This window comes from Haematobia irritans, chromosome 1, assembly GCF_050003625.1.
Source record: "Haematobia irritans isolate KBUSLIRL chromosome 1, ASM5000362v1, whole genome shotgun sequence".
Taxonomy (NCBI): domain Eukaryota; kingdom Metazoa; phylum Arthropoda; class Insecta; order Diptera; family Muscidae; genus Haematobia; species Haematobia irritans.
Window position 1 is genome coordinate 120,907,988 of NC_134397.1, and position 22,458 is coordinate 120,930,445.

Consider the following 22,458-nt stretch of genomic DNA (forward strand, 5'->3'; position numbering starts at 1 on the left):
AATGCTTTATTATACCTCATTCACATTACACTTTCAAAATCGACTTCACACTTTCAAAATCGACTTCAACTGCCATTTGCCTTATAAAAAGGATATATAAAATCCACTTTTAGTGGATTTAGATTTAGTATAAAATCCACTTTAGTAGATTTAGTAGATTTCGAACATAATGTGAATCTAACTCCCTTAAACGACAACATTTATTTATATTTTAACTGTGAAAATAATTTGCCTGTAATCTTATTTAGATGATTTAGGATGGGGGTATATTAACTTTGTCATTCCGTTTGTAACACATCGAAATATTGCTCTAAGACCCCATAAAATATATAAATGTAGGTCGGATGGTATTGTAAATGGGCCATATCCGCCCACTTTTACGTATAGCCCCCATATAAACGAACCCCCAAATTTTTTTGTGGGGACTCTAAGAGAAGGAAATTTCATACGATCCGGCTGAAATTTGGTACATGGTGTCAGCATATGACCTAACAACCATGCAAAAATTGGTCCACATCGGTCCATAATTATATATAGTTCCATATAAAACGATCCTCAGATTTGGCTTGCGGAGCCTCTAAGAGAAGCAAATTTCATCCGATCCGGCTGAAATTTGGTACATGGTGTTAGTGTATGGTCTCTAATAACCATGCAAAAATTGGTCGAAATCGGTCCATAATTATATATAGCCCCCATATAAACCGGTTACCAGATTTGACCTCCGGAGCCTCTTGGAAGACCAAAATTCATCCGATTTGGTTGAAATTTGGTACGTGATGTTAGTATATGTTATCCTACAACCATGCAGGAATTGGTTCATATCAGTCCATAATTAGATATAGTCCCCACATAAACCGATCCCCAGATTTGACCTCCAGTGCCTTTTGGAGAAACAAAATTCATCCGATCTGGTTGAAATTTGGTACGTGGTGGTAGTATATGATATTTAACAGCCATGCCAAAAGTGGTCCATATCAGTCCATAATCATATATAGCCTCGATCCCGAGATTGGGTTTTGGAGCCTCATGGAGGAGCAAATTGCATCCGAGTCAGATGAAATTTGGTACATTGTGCTAGTATATGACCGTTAACAACCATGCCTAACTAGGTCCATATCGGTCTATAGTTATATATAGCCCTCAGATAAATCGATCCCCAATCACAAAAAATTGGTCCATATCAAGTTCATTCATATAAGCGACCCCCATATTTCAATTCTGGCTCTCTACCACGTATGGACTAATTCACAATTTAGAAAACGATGTTAAGAAGTTTTACGATACCACAACCCAAGTAATTCGATTGTGGATAACAGTCTTTCGTAGAAGTTTCTACGCAATCCATCGTGGAGGGTACATAAGATTCAGTTGGCCGAACTTACGGCCGTATATACTTGTTTATTTCTACAATATTCGTTTCTATTCAAGTAATGTTCATATTACAGCATTACTCGCCATATTTTGATTCATTGTAATCGGCTAGAGAAGTCAATATTTTCGAGATTTGGTTGCCTGAGACAATAAGTGGTTATTTTGTAAACTTTGGTATATCAACGAATAAGTGATTACATATTAGGTGATTATATGCTTTAAAAGCACTAATTATTTCATGGTCAAAGGTATGCCTGGGGAGAAGTACTTTCCTCCTAGGACATGCGTATGTAAATGTAATCCGTAGCGATGACAATTAATAAGTGGTTATTAATTTTTAAACAGGCTTACATACAAGATTACCGGGTAATGAGAGTTTTTGCTGGGACAGTTGAAATCTAGTTAAAGTGAATTTTGGAAGTGATGTAGAAAATAAATTGTCAAGGAAAAGTAAAGTTGAAACAATTACTATTACCCGATAATGCAAAATTAATACCGGCTTTCCGTTTCCCAGAAAAACATTTTTAAATTAAGTTTTTCATGTGGTATTCGCCTGACATCCTTTAAGCTACATAACTAGAAATTTTAACGGTTCTCGTCGGATAATATTTAATGCTTTATCTACATATAATTATCTCTCAGTAAAAGTAAAAACAGAAAGTTCGCTGGAAAAGCAGTGAAATTATACATTGTTCAAATAGTAACAGATATTTGATAGTGCGCATTTATGACACTTTCATATTTTTATTAATTTCATCTTATTAGACAAATTAAATGGGTAAAGAACTTGGCAATACTAGCGACATTTACACTGGTAAGATAGTCTGGATATAACAGCGGCTCAACAATGTTCTGAATAGCCCATATAAAGTGTCGCGACAGCAACTCATATAAAAAGAATATCAAATTTCATTAGCTTTGAGGCTTTTGTAGCTGTTTTTAGTTTAATTTTTATTTTCTTGTTGGTAATGTATATTGACTTATTTCATCTAAATCGTGTAAATTTCACATTTTTTTTGTTTTTCATTAACATTATACAAACCAAAAAAGGACAAGCTAAAATGATATATTTTTAAATGTATGTATATATAAAAATTAATAAATTTTGGAGAATGCAATAAAATGAATGTTCAATTGTTTCATATAAATGTTTCTTTATCTAATAGCCACAAGAACATAAAAACGAATTACATTCGGCATTGAATAACAACTAATTGTAATAATATTCCTTAAAGAATAGCGGATGTTGTGAATTTTAATCTTTGCGTGAAGTTGTTGTACTTTTCGCAAAAGCAAATACTACTATCAACTCATTTCAATCCTTCAGAATATTTTATAGGTTACATTTGAAAAACTTCCTTCCGCCTGAAGTTTTTCAGGATACTTTTATCCTATAGCGGCTGTTACTAATTCAGCTACTTCTGGGTAGGTGGTGCGTACCGTTAACTGCATGGTAACCCCTTCCGATAGAGCCAACTTGGCACGTACCAGTATCTCTGCCCCGCCTCTGAATGTACCTATAAATAACATATGAATACGTAAGTGAAGAAATTAGGGTGGAATTGTTTTTTTTTTTTGTTTTCTTAAAAAATTACCTGAACATAATAAAGTATGTGTGGCCACACCTTCGGGTACTTTCTCCGAGAGATTGGCTGGACCCAAGCCTAAAAATTTTATTATCGTATTAACTGCCTCTTGAAGAGTATTAACTGCTGATAAGGAATATGTATCTTCGGCTTCAACCCATTCTGAAATGATAAATCAAAAATAAATACAATAGATTTTTGAATAAAGGTATTATAGTTTGATATCTGGAACTTCAATTCGCGCGACTATTTTAAAAAAAGCTATAGCGCCTTTTTGGATCTCAGTCTAACAGATGACACTAATGTAATGTTAAATCTATTACCTATTGAAATTGTATAAAAACTTCTGGGAAAAAGTTAAATTTTCTAACAAATGGCTCAACTCCGTTTTCGTAGATAAGCCATGGACTTCACCGACTTCCTTAACAAGTTTGTGCACTTCAATATTTGCTTAATATTTATGCATAACCACAGGGACATAGAAGGAATCAGCACAATAGATGACTTGTCACGGCGTGGAACTTTTTGGAATCTTTTGATATGGCTCCAGCAACTTAATCTGCGTGAGAATATTATTAGAACGGCGAATGCTCGCTGAAATTTTCTTCAAAAATTCAAACAACTTCGTTCAACAAACATCATATTACACTCATTTGACTTATGGCTGTTTAGGAAACTCAAACATCAGGCATCCTTGAATCGCCAATGGCATTGAAGGCTTTTCCAGAAGACTTTGAAGGCTTTTCCAGAAGACTTTGAAGGCTTTTCCAAGAACTGGAAACACACTTGGCACGAATTATTGCGGCCGATGGGATAACTTTGAAGGGGAACGAAATACATTTGACAGAATAAATAGCTTGAAATTATGAACAAAGTTTTACTATTTTTGCCCACAGTAGCAATTGCTATTAAAGGGTCGTTTTCTGATAGAGAAGTGAAAACCCATGAAGCAGATTTCAAAATCTATGACAGTGTCCTTGATATCTTGCAATCAATTTCGAGAATATTGCACCTTTTTTCCCAATCGAAATCGCCATAAGTAAGTCTGATGTACCAGGCTGCTACCACTACATACCAAACAAACAATTGATCATTGTAAATAATGTTTACCTTCGGTATCTGCAGCATCCCACACTGCTTGGAAATTGCTTTTCTTGGTTTTCTGAATTTGGTCGGCTACAGTTATCTCCATATCTTCCAACATATATTCATCATCATAGCCATCCTCGGAGTCAGGTTCTCCAGTATTTGGATCACAATCTTTAACAACAAATCTCAAAGTAGCTCCAAATGTTGCTAAAATTATATTTAGAATTAAATTTCCATGTTCAAAATGGATTTATGTGCAAATTTTGTTCATACCTGTTGAACTTCCAACATCTTGTGGAAATTCGACTATAACAAATGTTGTCTGTAATTCATTGTAGGGTAATTTTGGACATGGAATAACCGCACGTGTTATAAAACCATCGGGTATTGTAAGTTCTACGCGTACATTTTCCAAAAACTGATCCGACAATGTATTGAGACAATCAAACTAGAATCCATAGAACACTATAGTCAGTAAATTGTATATCGAAATATTATGGTTCGCTACAATCTCACCTGGAATACCACATGATTGGGGAATATGTGCTTAATACATGATACCGTATATTCTGTTTCACTTTCCGTAAGTTGTATCGCTGGTGCTGTGCGATGAATGGGTCCAAGTGCATGAATGCCTGGTAATTGAGCGAGACGTGCAGCACTTTCTTCTTCTCTAGTAATTTTGGGGGCACGAGGTGCTAGAAAGACGAGAAAATTGATATACAAAGCCAGTAAAATTGTTTTTTTTACACCTACCATTGGAGACCAACATAGCTTCATCCTTAATGTCCTCTTTAACAATGGCAGCTTTGGGTACTATGGATAGGTCAAATCCTGAATTACAATCACCATTTAAATGTTCAACCAAAGCCTTTTCCAACAATGCTAACGAGCAAGTTTCACGTTCAATGATATAGTGTTTATAAAGGTCGGACTTTTCAGTTTGCAAAAGATGTAAATAGTACGTAGCGCGATCTCGGACTTCATCGTCTGGATCCATTTGGCAACGTCCTAAGAGCACCATAATATTACCCAACAAAGTAGGACACGAAGCTCCAAACTGAGCAAGCGCTGTAACAGCTGCTGCTCTTACAATGGGACTTTCTAAAATAACTCGATTGTAGATGAACCGTATGTATTTCGATGGTTGATTGGCAAATGGTCCCTCTTTGCCCAATAGATGTAAGATTCGGACGGCAAGTGACACATGTTCACAATCTTCAATGAATTCGCACAAATGTGACAGTCCGGATTCTTTTGCTTCTGCATTTTCTTCGATAATGGTTATAATTGTGTCCACAATAGAAGTTTTATACTCCAAACCACCTTCTTCACGCAACATGCCACTAAGGAAATTCATAAGGACTGTATGCTTACGTGGATATTTTGTGCACAATGAACAAATAGCTTGTACCACGACCACTTTGAATTCATCAGAAATTTCAGCAACAAATGAGGAAATTTGCTTCATTAAGCGTTCTACTGAAGACTCGGCTCCAGTTTTTAACAATGTTGTAATAGCAAGTGTAGCTACTGAACGATTCGAGTCTGCAATAAGGCCTTCCAAATCCAAATTACAAGTCGTGACCGCTGCAGGATGAGTCATAGCCACTTTGTTTAAAGTTCGTACAGCAGCAAAACGCAAAGTTGCCTTTGGCGAACTGCAAAATAGTTGAAGAATTGAAAAAGCCGGCGATAGGACACGGGCATTGGTGTTTTTCAAATTTACTATGGCATGGGCTGCTTCGTAAATAACCATTTCACTCTTGTGGCGTAGGCAAGACTCAATGAAAGTGAACATGGGAGATTCAGACATCTCATCGGCAGATATGTCTTCTTCTTCAATGAGCTTACAAGCAATACGAATCTAAAATGAAGGAAATGTTTTGAAATTATCTCATTATCTTTGTTAGTGTATAACTCACCAGCATGCATACGGCGTATGGGCTTTTCATGGAATTGCGCGTTAGTTTGTTTACCAATTTGGTGACGGCCAATCGATCCGATTTACGGATATGGTACAATAATCCCAGAGCATGATATTGGACCATTATATTATCGCTATTTAGAGCCTCTTGTGCTTCGTTGGCCCAGCGTTTAACCACATCACCGGCAGTGCTTGCTAATCTCAAGGAGCTAACTAAAGCAGCACATGAAACGGCAGCATTTTTATCGACTATACACTGCTTCATATAACGTTCCACAGCTTGCAACATAGTGTTGTCGGTTATACTGCAAAGGGCGCGAATAGCGGCAGCCCGATATAAATCCTCTTTGCCTGTCATATCTTTTGTCAGAGAACTGGTCACAATGATGACATCTTCGGCGATTCCAGACAACTCCTTAATGCCCAAGTACACCATGCGCCGCAATACCACATCCTTAGACTGGAACAATTTTGTCATAGCAAAGAAGCAGTCGGTTGCCTCTCGCGTACCAAGTTGTTCCCCTTGATTGATCAAATACAATATTTTTGTCAAAATGTGAATACATTTTCGGGGATTCACAGGTGTATCATTGAAAGCCCTGGTCTCCTGTAATACTGATGTCTTCTCCAAATTTTGGTAAATATTGGTAGGTCCTGGGGAAGAATGGTTTAATGATTTGTAGAAGCTCATTTTAACGTCTCGTTATATCTAAATCCAACTTATCACAGGAAATAAAATTACTTCTTTTCAGAATAATAAGCAAGACCAATACCACATCGAGGCAAAGCGGTATTGGTAAACCAAGATAAGCTATCGACGATCTCAATTTTTCTCTACCAATAACTTACCCTCCTCTTCGTCTTCTTTTTCTCTTCGGAACGATCCCATCTTTATCTTAGACACACTGAACTCTTATAAAATATCAGTAATCTTTATTTTTATCAAAATTTACAGGTTTTCCAATTCAATGAAAATTTTTACACGTCACAATCAAATTCAGTGATGGCAATATTGGTACCAATAAGAAATTGACGGATGGTTTTGTGCCAAAACCGGTACATTTTTCGCTACTATGAAGTGTTGACAAGGTGGCAGCGTTTTGTATGGGTTTTAAAGTCGGCCACTGTGTTCACGGTGCATGACTCAAAATTTGGATTTTTGAAATGTAATAATGATTCTAGGTCCGTTTTCTTTTAAACCTGGTTGCTTTTGTATTTCATATCCAGAATATCGTTGTACTGGTGTTCTATCCAGAACCCTGCCAACATTTTTTGAATTTGACGCCGCTTCTAATACTACGTTCGCACTAGACACAAAATTTCGCTACCCTGCCAACATTTTTTGAATTTGGGGGCGCTTCAGAGAATCCCCACTACGTCGAATACAGTCGTATACGATATCCAAAACTCCTCGGAAAAGCGCCGTCACTATTGAGAAGTTGTACCACGCCAAGTTACTACATAAAAGTATCGCATGAGTGCAATTATTAGGAGCCCTTCTGGATACATTAAGAAGGACGCCAATAAGAGCCCCTTCAAACAATCAGACAAAGTGCATTTTATGATAGTTGTAAAAGAATCATTGTGGTCAAGTAAAACACGATTGTTTAGATGTTTATTAATTTTATGAAACATTTATAAATTCTCATAAATATAACATTTATACGGCTATCACATCACATTTAACACATTTTTATGCATTAATAAGAGATTGATGTTGAGTTACAAGTTGTAAGTTAAATGTTGTAGCGTCTATCAGCCAGTACTTTTATTCCCAATGGAGGCAGCGTGTCTGGAAAAATATATGAAAAACTATCACTTTATTCCATTTGGAAAGTCAAAAATTGTTCACCAATTTACTTTTCACAATTTTAAGCGTAATAACTATGTTTTCAGCACTTTATTTTCGTTTTCATTGAAATAAATTATAAATATAATAAATTTAAATTTGGTGGGTATTATAGTCTTATTTGTCTCATATCGGCGTTCCTCGGATGAATTATCCACTTCACAATCACTCATAGGTGACGCAATTAAATTTGAACGCAATTATCGTGATTCAACCTCCTTATTCAGCCATGGTACGTTCCGTGGCTGAATATGGAGGTTGAATCACGATAACTAAAACAACAAATTTCAATATGTTGTTTACAATTTTAAGAAGTCAAAATCAGCTGATAAAAGTATCGTATGGCTTTGGTAAAAGTGGCAATTATTTATTCTTTCAATTGTCCTGAAAAAAATAATTCAAATCAGAGAAAAATAAAGGTTCAAATTTAATTGCGTCACCTATGCGTGATTGTGAAGTGGATAATTCATCCGAGGAACGCCGATATGAGACAAATAAGACTATAATACTCACCAAAGTTAAGAATGAAAGTCAGTCAAATGGATCTTCGCCATCTACATATTAACAAAACCAGTTTATGATGCAATTTAAAAACTGATGTGCTTGGTATTTTGGGTCTGGAATATGTTATCAAGATACTCAAGTCATCTTTGAACAATTCTCCAGCTATGATTGCGCGAGTTTGTTTGAGATGCATTTGCTATGCAGTGTAATTTGGAGAGCTGCAATCACCATAAACATATGATTTTGACATCTTGAAATTTTGTCGAAATAAAAAAATTGTAATCATAAGAAGGTTAAATCATGGGCCCAGATTTAACCTTCTTGTTCAGCCATGGAACGTACGAATCAATTTAAGAAATTTGTCAACTTATAAAACGCGTTCTTAATTTAGCATTTTTTTAGTGTTTGGCTACCCTATTTTCGATTGTGAGGAATCCATCATTCAAAAGGGTGGCAATATAAAAAATAAATATATGTATCGTAAACGTCAAGGCACAAAAACATAAAAATGAGATCCAGAAGCAGGAATCGATCTCCAGAGGAGCGGCGAGTACGATCCCGGTCCAGAGAAAGACATAGGCGTTCCAGGTCAAAATCAGGTTCGAGAAGAAATAGAAGCCGTAGTAGGGATAAGAACCGTAGAAAATCCAGAAGCATTTCGCCAAGTATTAAAAGAAATCATAACGGAGATAGACACAACAGGAACATTGAAAAGAGTGATAAACAAAGACGACGTTCTCGCAGTAGGTCTAAGGACAGAGATCCTAAAGGTAGAGATAATAATGGGCATCATAAAGACATTGGAGAAAAATCATCAGAGCGTTGGCCCAATGACAAATATCGCGAAATCAATCTCCAAGAAAGGTCTAACAATCCTTTTAGAGGGCAACCTTCAGTAAATGTGCCGATAGAAGAAAAGTCTCGTGGGTTTGGATATAAATCGAACTTCCGAAATGAAGGATACGCCAAAAAGGATTCAAAATATTTGCAACAACGACGAGAAGAACGTGAGAAGATTGGCATACAAGGTGCTGAAGATGTGTGGGGTAAGAGTCCAATTCATCCAGAGAAATACTCAGATGACGAAGACGACGATGTGCAACTCTTAGAGCATACATACCAAGGACCAAAAAAGAAATCATCCAAAAAAAGTAAAAAGAAATCGTCTAAAAAGTCTAAGAAATCTAAAAAGAGCAAAAAGAAAAAGAAAAGCAAGGGAAAGAAAAAGGAGGACATCTCTACATCAGAATCCTCAGATTCATCATTATCTAGTGAAAGTTCTAGTGATTCATCGGACACAGAATCATCTACTAGTGATAGTGAAGAAGTTTGGATTGAAAAAACTAGCGACTCAATTAAAAAAGTGAAAAAATCGAAAAAGAAGAAGAAGAAGGTTAAGAAGTCAAAGAAATATAGAATGCCTGACGAGGAATCGGAAAAGAAACATGTAGCAAAACCGAGTTCTAAGTCTTTAACTAATACAGTGGTAAATGAAGAAGACGACTTTGGACCCACCCTGCGGCATACAGGTGGTTTGAATCAAAAAGATTTTGGCCGTGCTCTATTGCCTGGTGAGGGAGCTGCAATGGCAGCTTATATAGCAGAAGGAAAACGTATTCCTCGTCGTGGTGAAATTGGCCTGACTTCGGAAGAAATTGCGACGTTTGAATCAGTTGGCTATGTGATGAGTGGAAGTCGGCATCGACGAATGGAAGCTGTACGTATTCGTAAGGAAAATCAAATATATTCGGCAGATGAGAAACGTGCTTTGGCTATGTTTAGTAAAGAAGAAAGACAGAAGCGTGAAAATAAGATCTTGTCACAATTTAAGGATATGGTGAACTCAAAAATTCACGCTAAAGAAAAGAAATAATATGTATGTATGATTATGGCAAGAATAAACGAAACACTTTTTTTAATTTTGCATATTTGTTTAATGCATATTTGTTCCTAACAAAGGGAATGAAGCTGTAGGTTTATGTATGGTGATTGCTTATTGTTACAGACAATGGTAATACACCAAAGGAAGGCGAACTGACTTCAATCGGAGGAACGTGTGAAGTCACTCCTAAATTAAGAAATTCGTTATGAAATTCTGTTTTCCACACCCAAAGATATTTGTTGTTAGATGTTAGCTGGTCGGTTTTAGGACACTTTATACGGCATTACACTTCTAAAATCCATTTTAACTAGATTTCCAATGTAAATTGCCTTAAAAAAGTTTTCAAACTTAGAATAGTACTTCATATATTCATATTCATCTTTATTTAATCAAACCGAGCCCATGCGGACTATATGTTGATAGATAATACAAATGATTACAGGTATTTGCTTGAAATGATAAAACTAACTAATACATATTTTAAAAACACTAACGGCCATTTTCATGTAGCTCCGTTATGAAAATAAAAACAAAGAAAGGCTAAATGTGATGTTTAAAACTAATATCCTAAAACTAAAAACCTAAACTAAATTCACATATTGCATACGTTTTATATGGAAAGGCTCAACTAGTAACATTGCTTACCTTGAAGTCCTTCTAAATTTCAATTGTAGACAAATGAACAATTGCCTACAATTAAAATTTAAATCAATTTATAATATTAATTGATGATAGGGAATGGTATAGTTTTTCATGTTCTTTTTTAGTTCTTACCTTTTTTAATCTTGCCGATTTATCGAATGGAAGTGCCAGCGAATGTTGGTGTTGGTATAGTGATAGCCCGTTATTTTAGGCTCACTAAGACTATTCGATCCATTGTGATACAACAGGTATTGAACTTCTTCCTTATCAATGAATGTTGCACGTCAATAACTAGGGATTATTTATAAGAATAAGTATGAAAAACTAATTCTTTTTGCAGTATAGGCTTGGTTATTTAACATTAAAAAGCTAATTTAAATGAAAGCAGTAAGTATGAAAGGAATAACCCACAAAAGAAGGTAAGGTTGAAGCCACCGTATTCGTAATCAAATTATAGCTTTATCCGTGACTACCATCAACATCCCAAAAAATGCAGAAAATTGATGCAGATTAATTAGAAAACAAGTATATAGTGCCGGACTCCTATGTAGCTTGCGTAGAAAGTTCTACTAAAGAATGTCATCCACAACCAAATTACTTGGGTTGTGGTTACTGACACCATCGATATGGTCTGCAATACCATCCGACCTACATCAATAAAAACTACTGGTGCCAAGTTTCAAGTCGATAGCTTATATCGTTCGAAAGTTAGCTTGATTTCAACGGACGGACGGACGCTAGATCGAATCACAATTTCCACGACCCAAACAGAATCACAAAATGTTAACTCCCTATTGCTGTTTCAGTTGATGGTGCATTTATTTTGTATTTTATATATAATTAAATTAGTTTTAGTGGCAATGCGTTATCATTGGTCTGACTGGTTTATTGTATTGTCTTAATAATAAATAATAATAACAAGAATATTGAAAAGTGTATTTATACAAATAAATGCAAAATAATAAGTATATACATTAAAAACCATATTAAAAAAAATTTAATTAATATCCATTGCTGGTGAGATTTGAATCTGCGTTCTTTACATTTATTTCATAATGATAAAGAGCATCTTCAGAAGCTGCTCTCTGCAAGCATTCTAATGTTCGACTTAATCCCTATCGGTACCATAGACTTTTAAGTGACACCATAAAAATCGACTCTTCTTGACGTCCGTACATCAATATCACTATAAAAACAAAAAGAGTTTTTGTTGATTCTGTATAAAATGTACCTAACATTCTAAGATGAAAATTAAACATTTGAAAGTTCTTTGTAGGGTAATTTGTTTCGATATAAATGCATAATATAGTCTAACAACCTTTTCTCAACAATGGAGACGTCATTTTTAAAAATTATATATGTTCTACGAGTGTCTTCAACGAGATGGTGAGGCCCATACGTTCGCTAACTACAAAAACCTAGGAAGGATTACAATGTTATACCTTGGTGTCGTAATACGTTCATATCACAAACATTTGAATTGGCATGCATCATGTTCAATGACATTTAAGGCTGAATATGGTAGGGCGTTTTGTTATGGTGCCGATATATCCAGGTTCACCTCCCAATAGGAGAGGAAGTTTTTCAAATTTCAAAAATTATCACATGGTAAAAGTAGGCAAGCGTTTTTTAATTGTATATGGGACTAAGGAAATTGATCCAAAAAATGTTTGAAAATAAACATTTAAATTGGGGAATTTTCTATTTCTTCATTCAAACCAAATTGGCATTTAAATTTCTGACTCAAAAACAGTGCTCTTAATACGATGGTTTGGCAACAGTGATTCTAAACGTTAAGACTATGGTGTCAATGCCAATTGGATGACATAAATCCCAACCATGATTACAACACTGCAACCAAAGTTGTTTTGTTTGTCAAGCTCAACTAATCAGCGAACCCTAGGCAAGAACAGGTATGAAAAATCAATTTGTATTTTAAAATTATTGTAAAATATCGCGGAAAAGGTCCTCGGTAAAGAATATATTTTGTTTTCATTTAGATAATCGTAAATTACACGATAAATTAATCAATCAAATATAAACAACTACGATTAACGTAAACAACGTCTGACAGCTAAAAAAGATATCAGCTGGTCGGTTAGAATTACATAGGGCCAATAGTGACATATTCGCAATAGGTACATACATAAAAAGTGTGGTTGAATGTCGGTGGCTGTACGCATTGTACACATTCCAATATGGCGTCATATAGAAAGTCTCTAGACCTTTCACTACACTCGCTACTCCTATAAAAATCATCGATGCGGAATACGACTATGCAATTATTAAACTGAGGGAGTATTGCCACGATATATCCATATATTGAAGTTATTTTATTTCGATATTGACTTCAAAAATTTGAAAAAAAAAAACTAATTTTTAATAATTTATTCTCATACCAACGAAACGAACTCTCAAAAATAGAAAAAGCCAAATTGGTTCGATTGCGAGTGGTTAATTATTTAAAAGATAAATAAAAATCTATATGTACGTATGGGTTATACCCATTCACGTTACACTTCCAAAATCCACTAGATTTCAACTGTTATTAGCTCCGTTCGAGAACCCGATAATTTTTGATAATTATTACAAATTTTTACTGGAAGTGGTTCGTTTACTTCCAGGTATTAATATTCTGAAATATTTTTCTTTCGTCCGCATTGATTAAATCATTCATAAAAATCGTAATTTTTCCAGTTTTACTTCGCGAATGTATACACCCAGAAAACAAATTCGTTGCCTCAACTGAATTAGTTGCCAACCGAAAGCGGGCGGTTCCATCAACTATCATTGATATCTGTCAGCACAACTAACATTTGGCAATTGTAATTGCATGGTAGTATGTTGGACCAACTTTGCATTGATTGCCACAATCTCATATTAATGGTTTGTTGGTGCAACCGCCCTCGATGTTATTTATTATTACCCTAATCAATTGTTAGATATACTTACCAAATTCCAATATCAAATGAAACGTGCAGATTTTATTGAGTTTTTAATTATTTATTACAACATTTACAATCATAATAAATTACGAAAATAAATATAAAATGTGCTAAGAATATATTTGAGATCAATTTACAAAGGGATGAAATAATGTTTGTCTATTTTTATAGGGGTGTTTTTGTACACCAATGGCAGATGGTTATTGGATTGTTATTATGTGGTCAAACTACAAAACCTAATTCAATATATACTTACCAGAAATTTCCTCACTAAGCCTCTAGATATAAATACAGATCGACTTAGAACCACCGTTAGCTCGTTCTAGAATTGTATGTGCTTAATACAATAAAAGAGCTCGCTTGTCGTAAAAACTATTTGTGTTTGTTTGTGTATGAAGCCTGCAAATTTTATGGAAACTTTTATAATATGGTTTTAAGAAATCTACCTTACGTTCGTCCCATGATTGAACTAAAATTATTTTAGTATACTCAACTTTTAATTATAATAACCATTAGTTTATTCCCACGCTGTAAGTCTCACTATTTTATGAAGCATAAAACTAAATTGATCGGCATTGGTTATTGTAACCAATTGAATGGTTATGGGAATTCCTATTTGATTTTGTGAATTTTTTTACACTTGTGTTGGATATATAAATGGGGGAAATAATAAAAACATTGTTCTTGTAACAAAAAATAAGTTACTGTTATTATCTCCTTATTGTAATGATCGAATTGCAACCAACACTTTCTCCGGGTGTACATATATATGTATTGTACTGCTTGTATGTCGTTTCGGGTATCATAAAAGAACAATAAAAAACATTTTTTTTCAACAGATATCTCATTCAAATATTAAATGTTTCCGTTCAGGACCTCCTCCTAAATTTCCAATTTTTTTGGAAGGTATATTTAGACAAATATACTTTTTTCGAAAAAAATCGGTGATTTCTTTAATATTTGTATTTAAATTTATAATATATTACTTTAAATTCGTAGTAACTTATCTTCGTCAAAATTTATCTACTGGATATAGTTTTCCTGGGCCCCACATCATAGACAGTGAAGTGCTCATCCATCTATTCTGTTGCCTTTATTTTTACTCCATCTATTTTTTTTGTACAAAATCGATCGATCTATTTTAATAATGCAATCTCGAGAATTTCTACGTGAAAAGCGAACATAGCACCGGCCTTTACCGTGGATACAATGTTCGTTTTATCTACTAGAACACAAATAATGGATGGAAAATATCCCGGGCATTGAATGAGTAAAATTTCGTCTTTTGAAGTTAATTAATTTAAAAAGTAACCGTGGAAATTATGGTCACCATATATATATATATATATTTTTGTAACAATGTACCCATCCTTCAAATTTGTACATTAAAATAACCGTATTTTTTTTATTTTCACCTGTTAAGGTGGATACTAAGTTTGTTTACCGAGTTGAAACCTAGCTTTTCCAACGATTACTTATTTTAATCACTTTTAAAAAATGAAATTGTACACAATCAATGCTTTAAAACTTTTCCAAGTTTTGACAAGATTTGATAAAACTATGATCGTCGTCATATATATTTTTGTAATTTTTCCAAAACTTAGTTTCCTGCAATTAAACAATGGAGAAGTACCTCTTCAAATATATGCGTAGTTTTGGAATCTTAAAAACTACATCAAAACGTGTGATGTACCTTTAGGGACACAGTTGTATCCAATTTCATGGTTGTAAAAATGTTATTGTTCTCAAAATGATTCAAATGCATGATTTTTCAATTACTCTATATTATGCAGTTGAATATGATTAATTTTGATTATGACTTTTTGTTATGAGCAATTTCCTTATGTTAATAAATTGCATTTATTGTTCAAGGTTTAGTAAGAATTTTTGCAACCATGACTCGAAAAGGAAATATTCAAATGGTTGTCTCTTTTTGCATGACATGTCGCCTGAACGATAGGATAGAGCAAATCTGTGTTGTCAATATAAAGCAAAGAGAAAAACACGCCACTTTTAAAAATGAAAAAGATCATACAAAATATAATATATATGCATTCATTTAAGAAATCGTTAGATATTAAAATGTAATAGGTTTGGAAAATCTCAATTGCAAACATTTGTAAGATTTCAGCCCTTGTGTTTTTGTGTAGCAAATGTAATTTCTTCATTCTGATTTACAGTTTACTGTCTCTTTTCAGTAATAAATTCATCTATTCCGATTATTTTAACTTTGTAATACAAATGTTTGGGCCGTGAAGGCTTAGTATTACTGAATAAAAAACTGATAAATAAAAGAAAATAAATATACGACATGCAAAGATTTTTCTTTTAATGTATTGAACTATATGTATACCCATATTATATCAGAACTAAAACAATATTTAATTGTTTGTTTACATTTTCTTATAGGTAAAAAACCAAGAACAAGGGAATATTTGACAAAGCACTTTAAATTTTCGATAATTGGGAACAATATCTAACCGCTAACACCATAGAAGATAAAAACACCCATAAATTCGGCTATAGTTCAACATTGCAACTTTTTGTAGGAATAGTGTGCGAAAAGTTAACATCACTGCTGTAAACACAGCTTTAATTGGAATAATAACAACAGATACAGCAATATTTGGTAGCTGATTTTTTGGCAACAATTAATGGACTATTGGCAAAATTTTGCAATAAAAAATGCTGGAAGAAACTTGTAATAAATACACCGATGATGGCGACAACCAGGGCACATGGCAGCAGAAGTTTTCATGGAGGCGGGTCCTAAATACGACAGGACCACAGCCCCGACCACGTCACGGACACCGCGCAATCAATATCAAGGAACTGATGGTCGTATTCGGTGGCGGAAATGAAGGTATTGTAGATGAATTACATGTTTACAATACAATCACCAATCAGTGGTTCGTGCCGGCCATGAAGGGTGATGTACCCCCAGGTTGTGCTGCTTATGGTTTTGTATGTGATGGAACGCGTATGTTCATTTTTGGAGGTATGATAGAATATGGAAAATATTCCAATGAATTGTATGAACTGCAGGCCACGAAGTGGGAGTGGCGCAAAATGCAACCTGATCCACCAGACAATGATATGCCACCATGTCCACGATTGGGTCATAGTTTTACACTGGTTGGTGAGCGGATTTTCCTTTTTGGAGGTTTGGCCAATGAATCGGATGACCCAAAAAATAATATACCCAAATATCTCAATGACTTGTATATTTTGGAAACAAGGGCTGCCCACAGTTACAATGGCAAATGGATTGTACCTAAGACGTATGGAGATAATCCCCCACCACGAGAGTCTCACACAGGAGTATCATTTACCTGTAAGACAACTGGTAAACTTTATTTGCTTATATATGGTGGTATGAGTGGATGCCGACTTGGTGATCTATGGTTACTGGATGTAGATTCGATGACCTGGTCTAAACCACAAACTAGAGGACGAGCCCCTTTACCTCGTTCATTACACAGTTCGACAATGATAAATAATAAAATGTATGTTTTTGGAGGATGGGTTCCTTTGGTAGCCGACGACTCCAAAACAACTGTTGAAAGAGAATGGAAATGCACAAACACATTGGCCGTTCTGGATTTGGATACATTAACATGGCAAAACATAAATATGGAAGCTGTTGAGGATAATGTACCACGTGCCCGTGCTGGACATTGTGCCATTGGTATTCATAGTCGTTTGTATGTTTGGTCCGGTCGAGATGGCTATCGAAAAGCTTGGAATAATCAGGTATGTTGCAAAGATCTTTGGTATCTAGATGTAGATCGACCACTGTACGCTGTTAAAGTGGCATTGGTGAGAGCTTCAACACATGCTTTGGAAATTTGTTGGCAAGCAACCACTTTTGCATCAGCCTATGAATTACAAATACAGAAAATAGAGCCGTTATCACTCCCAGCCAAATCAGCGCCGCAGCCATCGGCCTCTGCGCCAATGCCATTTAACAGCAATGTACCATCCATGATGGCAAATGGTAATTCGGCGCCAGGAGGTACAAATTCAGCAGTTAACCCCGCTGCGTCGCCAACAACAAAATTCCACAAAATTCAAATACCCACAACGGTATCTATTATACCGGCAGGAGCCGCAACTGCTACTGGACCCATAACCACAAATGCAGGTGGCAGTGGGTCTGTAGTCAGTGCAGCAGCATCATCGTCGCCTGCTGTCGGTCTTAATAATATTGGAAGTGGCTATCAAACTTCTAGTAAAATACAACAGAATACAATAAGTCCATCAACGCCAGTGACACAGTCTACTAGTAGCATTACCTATAGTCCAAGAACACAATTGGAGGCGGTAGGAGCAGGAGTGCCTACTGTATTGAGTTCGGGGGCCTATATTAAACAACCAGCAAGCACAAGCACTGTCAATGTTTCAACCGGTATTGCAACAACCGTTGTATCGGCAAATGCCGGTCAACTTCAACAAGGAGTGATGAATACAAACACATCGAATGTTACAACAATTCTTCAAAAGATTCGACCTACAGCTACAGTAGTTTCACGTACCACAACAACTGTCACTAGTACTGTTAGCTCTATTGTTTCGCCAGCTAGTTCGGCTCAAATGGTTATAGCAGCAGCTGGTGGTTCGACTGGGACAACAACTACAGCAGCAAGTGGTTTACGTATGGTTAACACTTCTGTCCAATCTGGAGCTGTTCCCGTCAACACAACAAATTCAACAGTACGTTTGGTAGCTTCTGGGTCGAGTGGATTGCGTTTAGCAACACAGTCAGGGACGGCTGTACCAACATCAGCTGTCACTCAAATATCCGCGGTTAATCAGTTGACTGGCGGCAATCAAGTAGTTGCTGCGGCCAGCAGTGCCGGTGGCACAACATCGACCACAATTGGAGGCAAACAATACATTATTCAAAAGCCTCTTACATTGGGTTCCAATGTACAGTTTCAATTGGTTAAAACTAGCAGCGGAGGTGTGGCGGTACAAACATTTCCCAAAATCAACATCAATATGGCTAAAGGTGCTGGTATACAGACTGCAACTGGAGGAACAGCTATAAGCAATACCTCACAACCCAAACAGACCCAGTTTATATTTAGTGGAAATGTTAGCGGCGCTACTGCAGGTGGTCAACAAAAACAAATTATGCCTGGAAATGTGGTAAAATTGGTAGCACCCCATACCCTCAGTGGTGGCAATGTCATTATGAAAAACTCCAATATACTGCAAGTTAGTAAAATGCCATCCAGTGTTTCGGGCAAATCGGCATTTGTTATTACCAATAAACAAGGCCAGCAATTGACCAATCAACAAATCATTATTGTAACAACGGGCACAGGGATACGAACCATTCCCTCGGGCAGTGTTGTTACTAATGCTTCATCTTCCAATCTAGTTTCGGTGGTGGACACAATGACAACTACAGTTCCGACAGCTACGATAGCTCGAAATGTTATCACAACACCGACAGGTATGAAAATGATTCACAATGTTCCAACTAGCTCAGTGCGGCCAATTACCATAACATCACAGTCTGCTGCTGGTGGTGGAAATTTGCATCAGAAAACCATAACATTGGGCGGTAAAGCGGTCACCGTGCAAATGCCATCGAACCCCTCCAATCTTTCTTCGGTCACCAAAACAGTGACCATTGTTGCCTCGAATAGTGGCCTATCGAAGACCCACAATCAAATAGTCACTACAGGAAACACACCAGGGGCTACCAGTAAATTAGTTGTGGTACCCACCAATTCCAATCAGGCAGCTTCAATGAAAGGTTTCGTTAATATCTTTAATGCTAGTGGTAATACATTGCAACGTGCAATTACCTTGCAATCCAAACAACAGCAACCCATTCAACAACAAGCTATGACTTCCAGCAGTTTAACACTAACTGGCGGTGGTGGTGACACAGTATCGGATGCCATGGCAGATCATGATTCCAATGGTGGCGGTGATACTATGGATGATATTATTGAGCAATTGGATGGATCCACCGACATAGAGAACGACTCCCATGCCAATAGAGAAATAGACGATAATACAAATGGGAATATCTAACGCCCAGTGAATGCTGGCAACGGACTGTATTCTTCGAAATTGTAAAGAGAACATATTTACACAGACAAAAGAAATACTGAACAACAAAATCTTTTTGCCGAAAGAATGCAATGCCATTTGAGAATTCAATATCGAGCTTCTTCGATTGTTTTTATAAAGAAAGGATTTGCTTTCTTTCGGCCTCAGAACCTTTATTGCATGAAACAAGCTTAAAGAAATTTTGATAACGACAAATATGCATATTGACAAAGTATATTTCTAGAAAATAATAGTTTTGTAATTTTAACGATTCATGGAATATATGAGCCACCACTTATTACCATACATATCGCACCGTTCACACAATGACGTATTAAATCAAAACTTCCATATATCCAATTTATATGGTAAATTATCAGATATGAAACATGCCATTGGGACCTTAGGTTTTCAAAAGCATTCGAAAATTTTGAAATGATATAGAATTATGTGACAAGGTGCGATATATAGAGATACTACTATTAAATACGATTTATAAATAAGCACTAATGTTTGAAACAAGAAAATATTCTTATCAATAGTTACATTAATAAATTTAGATATTTACCTTAAAAACCACACATATTTTTAATCACTCATATTTAATATTAGTCCGTTTTTGGTTAAATATTTTTGTATTTGGTTTTTTAATTCAATATCTTATTTTTGAAAATGCAAGAGTGTAACACACATATAGGGAATATCTAATCATTGATCGATCGTTTCAGTTACAATAATTGAAATCAACATTTGTACAGAATCAATGATGTAGCATTGAACTATGTATAAGTACATCATTTAAAAATATGTATATGTATATCACTACAAACCTTAACAAAACGAACACATGAAAATTTTTAGTGGAAAGTGATCGATATTAATTATATATGGATATATAGCCGCTTTCTTCAAATAGGAGGATATTGACAATTGTGTCGTTATTTTGTCCTCGTTTATTTTTTTAATTTGAAACTATCGTTTAATTTTCGCTAATATTTCGACTAATTGTTTTAAGTTATTATTAGAATTAATGATGCATTGGAAATAAAACGATATTTAAAAATTTGTAAAATGAATGTATTAATTTTTAGCTGTGCTCGGATAAAAATCACGGGTAAGTAAAGTCCTAAAAATATACCAGATCTGACACTGCAAAAATATGTATCAGTTTTGATTATTTAATTGGAACATTATTAATGATTATTAAATCGCACTTCGCTATAATGAACTTCCTTAATTTGAAAACAAAATATAGCTGATAGAAATACAATACAAGAGTCGAAATCAAATTCGACAACTCATTTTTTTTAATCAAGTCAAACTGACTTATATGGAAGATTTTGAGAAGTCGACTTCTGACAAAGTCGATTTTTAAAAAACTTGACTGGTCAATATTTTAATTGTCATTGTCCAGCGACAGTTAAATTACTTTCTACCTGGAGACGGCCAATTAAACATTAAGCTGAAAAGGCTTTGAACCTGTCGTTTTGAGTATTGATTAAGCAGCGCTCCAATGGGTCGCGGCTACATGTGATATCTGAATATTTAAATTTTTTTTCATTTTTTTTTTTAGTTATTTCAATAATTCAATATTTACAAAGAAATGTTCGTCTCTGCATCATAAAGGCTTTAGTAGAGACTATTTGGCAAGCTTCTTATTACAATTCATAAATATTTTAAAATTATTCATTTAAATATAAAGATAAAAAATTATATGTTTTGTTTTTTTTTTTAAAGTAACGTTTCAATTCTGTCAAAGAGATACTGTTTCAATTGGGGTTTAAAAACAGAAATTCTAACAGTGTCTCTAAGAGTCTGTGGTAGTTCATTAAGTTCATGAGGTCCAGCATATTCGATTCTCTGTTTTGTTAGTTCGGTTCTACATCGGGCTGACATCAAGTTACCATATTGTCTAGTACGCATATGGGAGACATCATTATTACAGTTGAAATTGAAGCATGGGTTGTTGGTTCTCAAATTTTTAAACATAGCAACTAAAATGTGCTGTTTGTATATTCCTCTTATGGGGAGCACAGTTTTTGCATAGTTTTTAAAGAGCAGTGCTGTAGAGTAATCCTTCGGTAAATTGTACACACATTTTAAAGCTTGATTTTGTGCTGACTGTAAGGATTTAATAGCATAACACTTTTTATATCCATAAATAGTAGTGGCGTAGACAAGATGACAATGTATCAAAGCGTAGTATACTAGTAGCTTCGTATCCGTTGATAGTTTGCTTTTGAATTTTCGCAAGATCCCTGTTTCCTTGGATTAAAAATCGATGGTAAAAATTAATGCTACAAAGTTTTAATTAGAATAAATTAATTGGCTCTATGCTTTGTATTCCGAATTAATGGAATAAGTAAATAAATAGTAAACACAATAGATGTGCTACTCTTCTCTAGACGTTAGTTATCACTCGCGACAACTGCAATAACGGCATGGGTTGTCACGATGCGGAAAAAATAAATGGATTAGGTGCTCCTGAGCGAATGAGTTGCTTTATGTGTAATGCGCTTTACAGACTATCAGTTATTCCGGACGACAGCGCTCGTGTCGAACATATCGCATATATTGTGCACATTATAAGTTAA

General features: G+C 35.2%; 3 protein-coding genes across 3 annotated transcripts; 2 read left to right on the forward strand and 1 right to left on the reverse strand.

Moving 5' to 3' along the window:
• Nucleotides 1-2,278: 2,278 nt before the first annotated feature.
• gammaCOP (coat protein (coatomer) gamma) lies at nucleotides 2,279-6,982 on the reverse strand. Its single transcript, XM_075291528.1, has 8 exons — nucleotides 6,823-6,982; nucleotides 5,972-6,627; nucleotides 4,803-5,913; nucleotides 4,563-4,744; nucleotides 4,320-4,494; nucleotides 4,068-4,253; nucleotides 2,967-3,119; nucleotides 2,279-2,888 (listed from the first exon to the last, which is right to left on the reverse strand). Exons 1-8 carry the CDS (start codon nucleotides 6,860-6,862, stop codon nucleotides 2,758-2,760), a joined length of 2,634 nt encoding a protein of 877 aa, XP_075147643.1. The 5' UTR covers nucleotides 6,863-6,982; the 3' UTR covers nucleotides 2,279-2,757.
• Nucleotides 6,983-8,794: 1,812 nt separating this feature from the next.
• LOC142221742 (NF-kappa-B-activating protein) lies at nucleotides 8,795-10,245 on the forward strand. The gene has a single exon (XM_075291529.1). The coding sequence runs from the start codon at nucleotides 8,835-8,837 to the stop codon at nucleotides 10,197-10,199; it is 1,365 nt and encodes a 454-aa protein (XP_075147644.1). The 5' UTR covers nucleotides 8,795-8,834; the 3' UTR covers nucleotides 10,200-10,245.
• Nucleotides 10,246-12,696: 2,451 nt separating this feature from the next.
• LOC142221743 (host cell factor-like) lies at nucleotides 12,697-20,936 on the forward strand. Its single transcript, XM_075291530.1, has 2 exons — nucleotides 12,697-12,763; nucleotides 16,205-20,936. The coding sequence occupies exon 2, from the start codon at nucleotides 16,481-16,483 to the stop codon at nucleotides 19,844-19,846; it is 3,366 nt and encodes a 1,121-aa protein (XP_075147645.1). The 5' UTR covers nucleotides 12,697-12,763; nucleotides 16,205-16,480; the 3' UTR covers nucleotides 19,847-20,936.
• The last annotated feature ends 1,522 nt before the right edge of the window (nucleotides 20,937-22,458 follow it).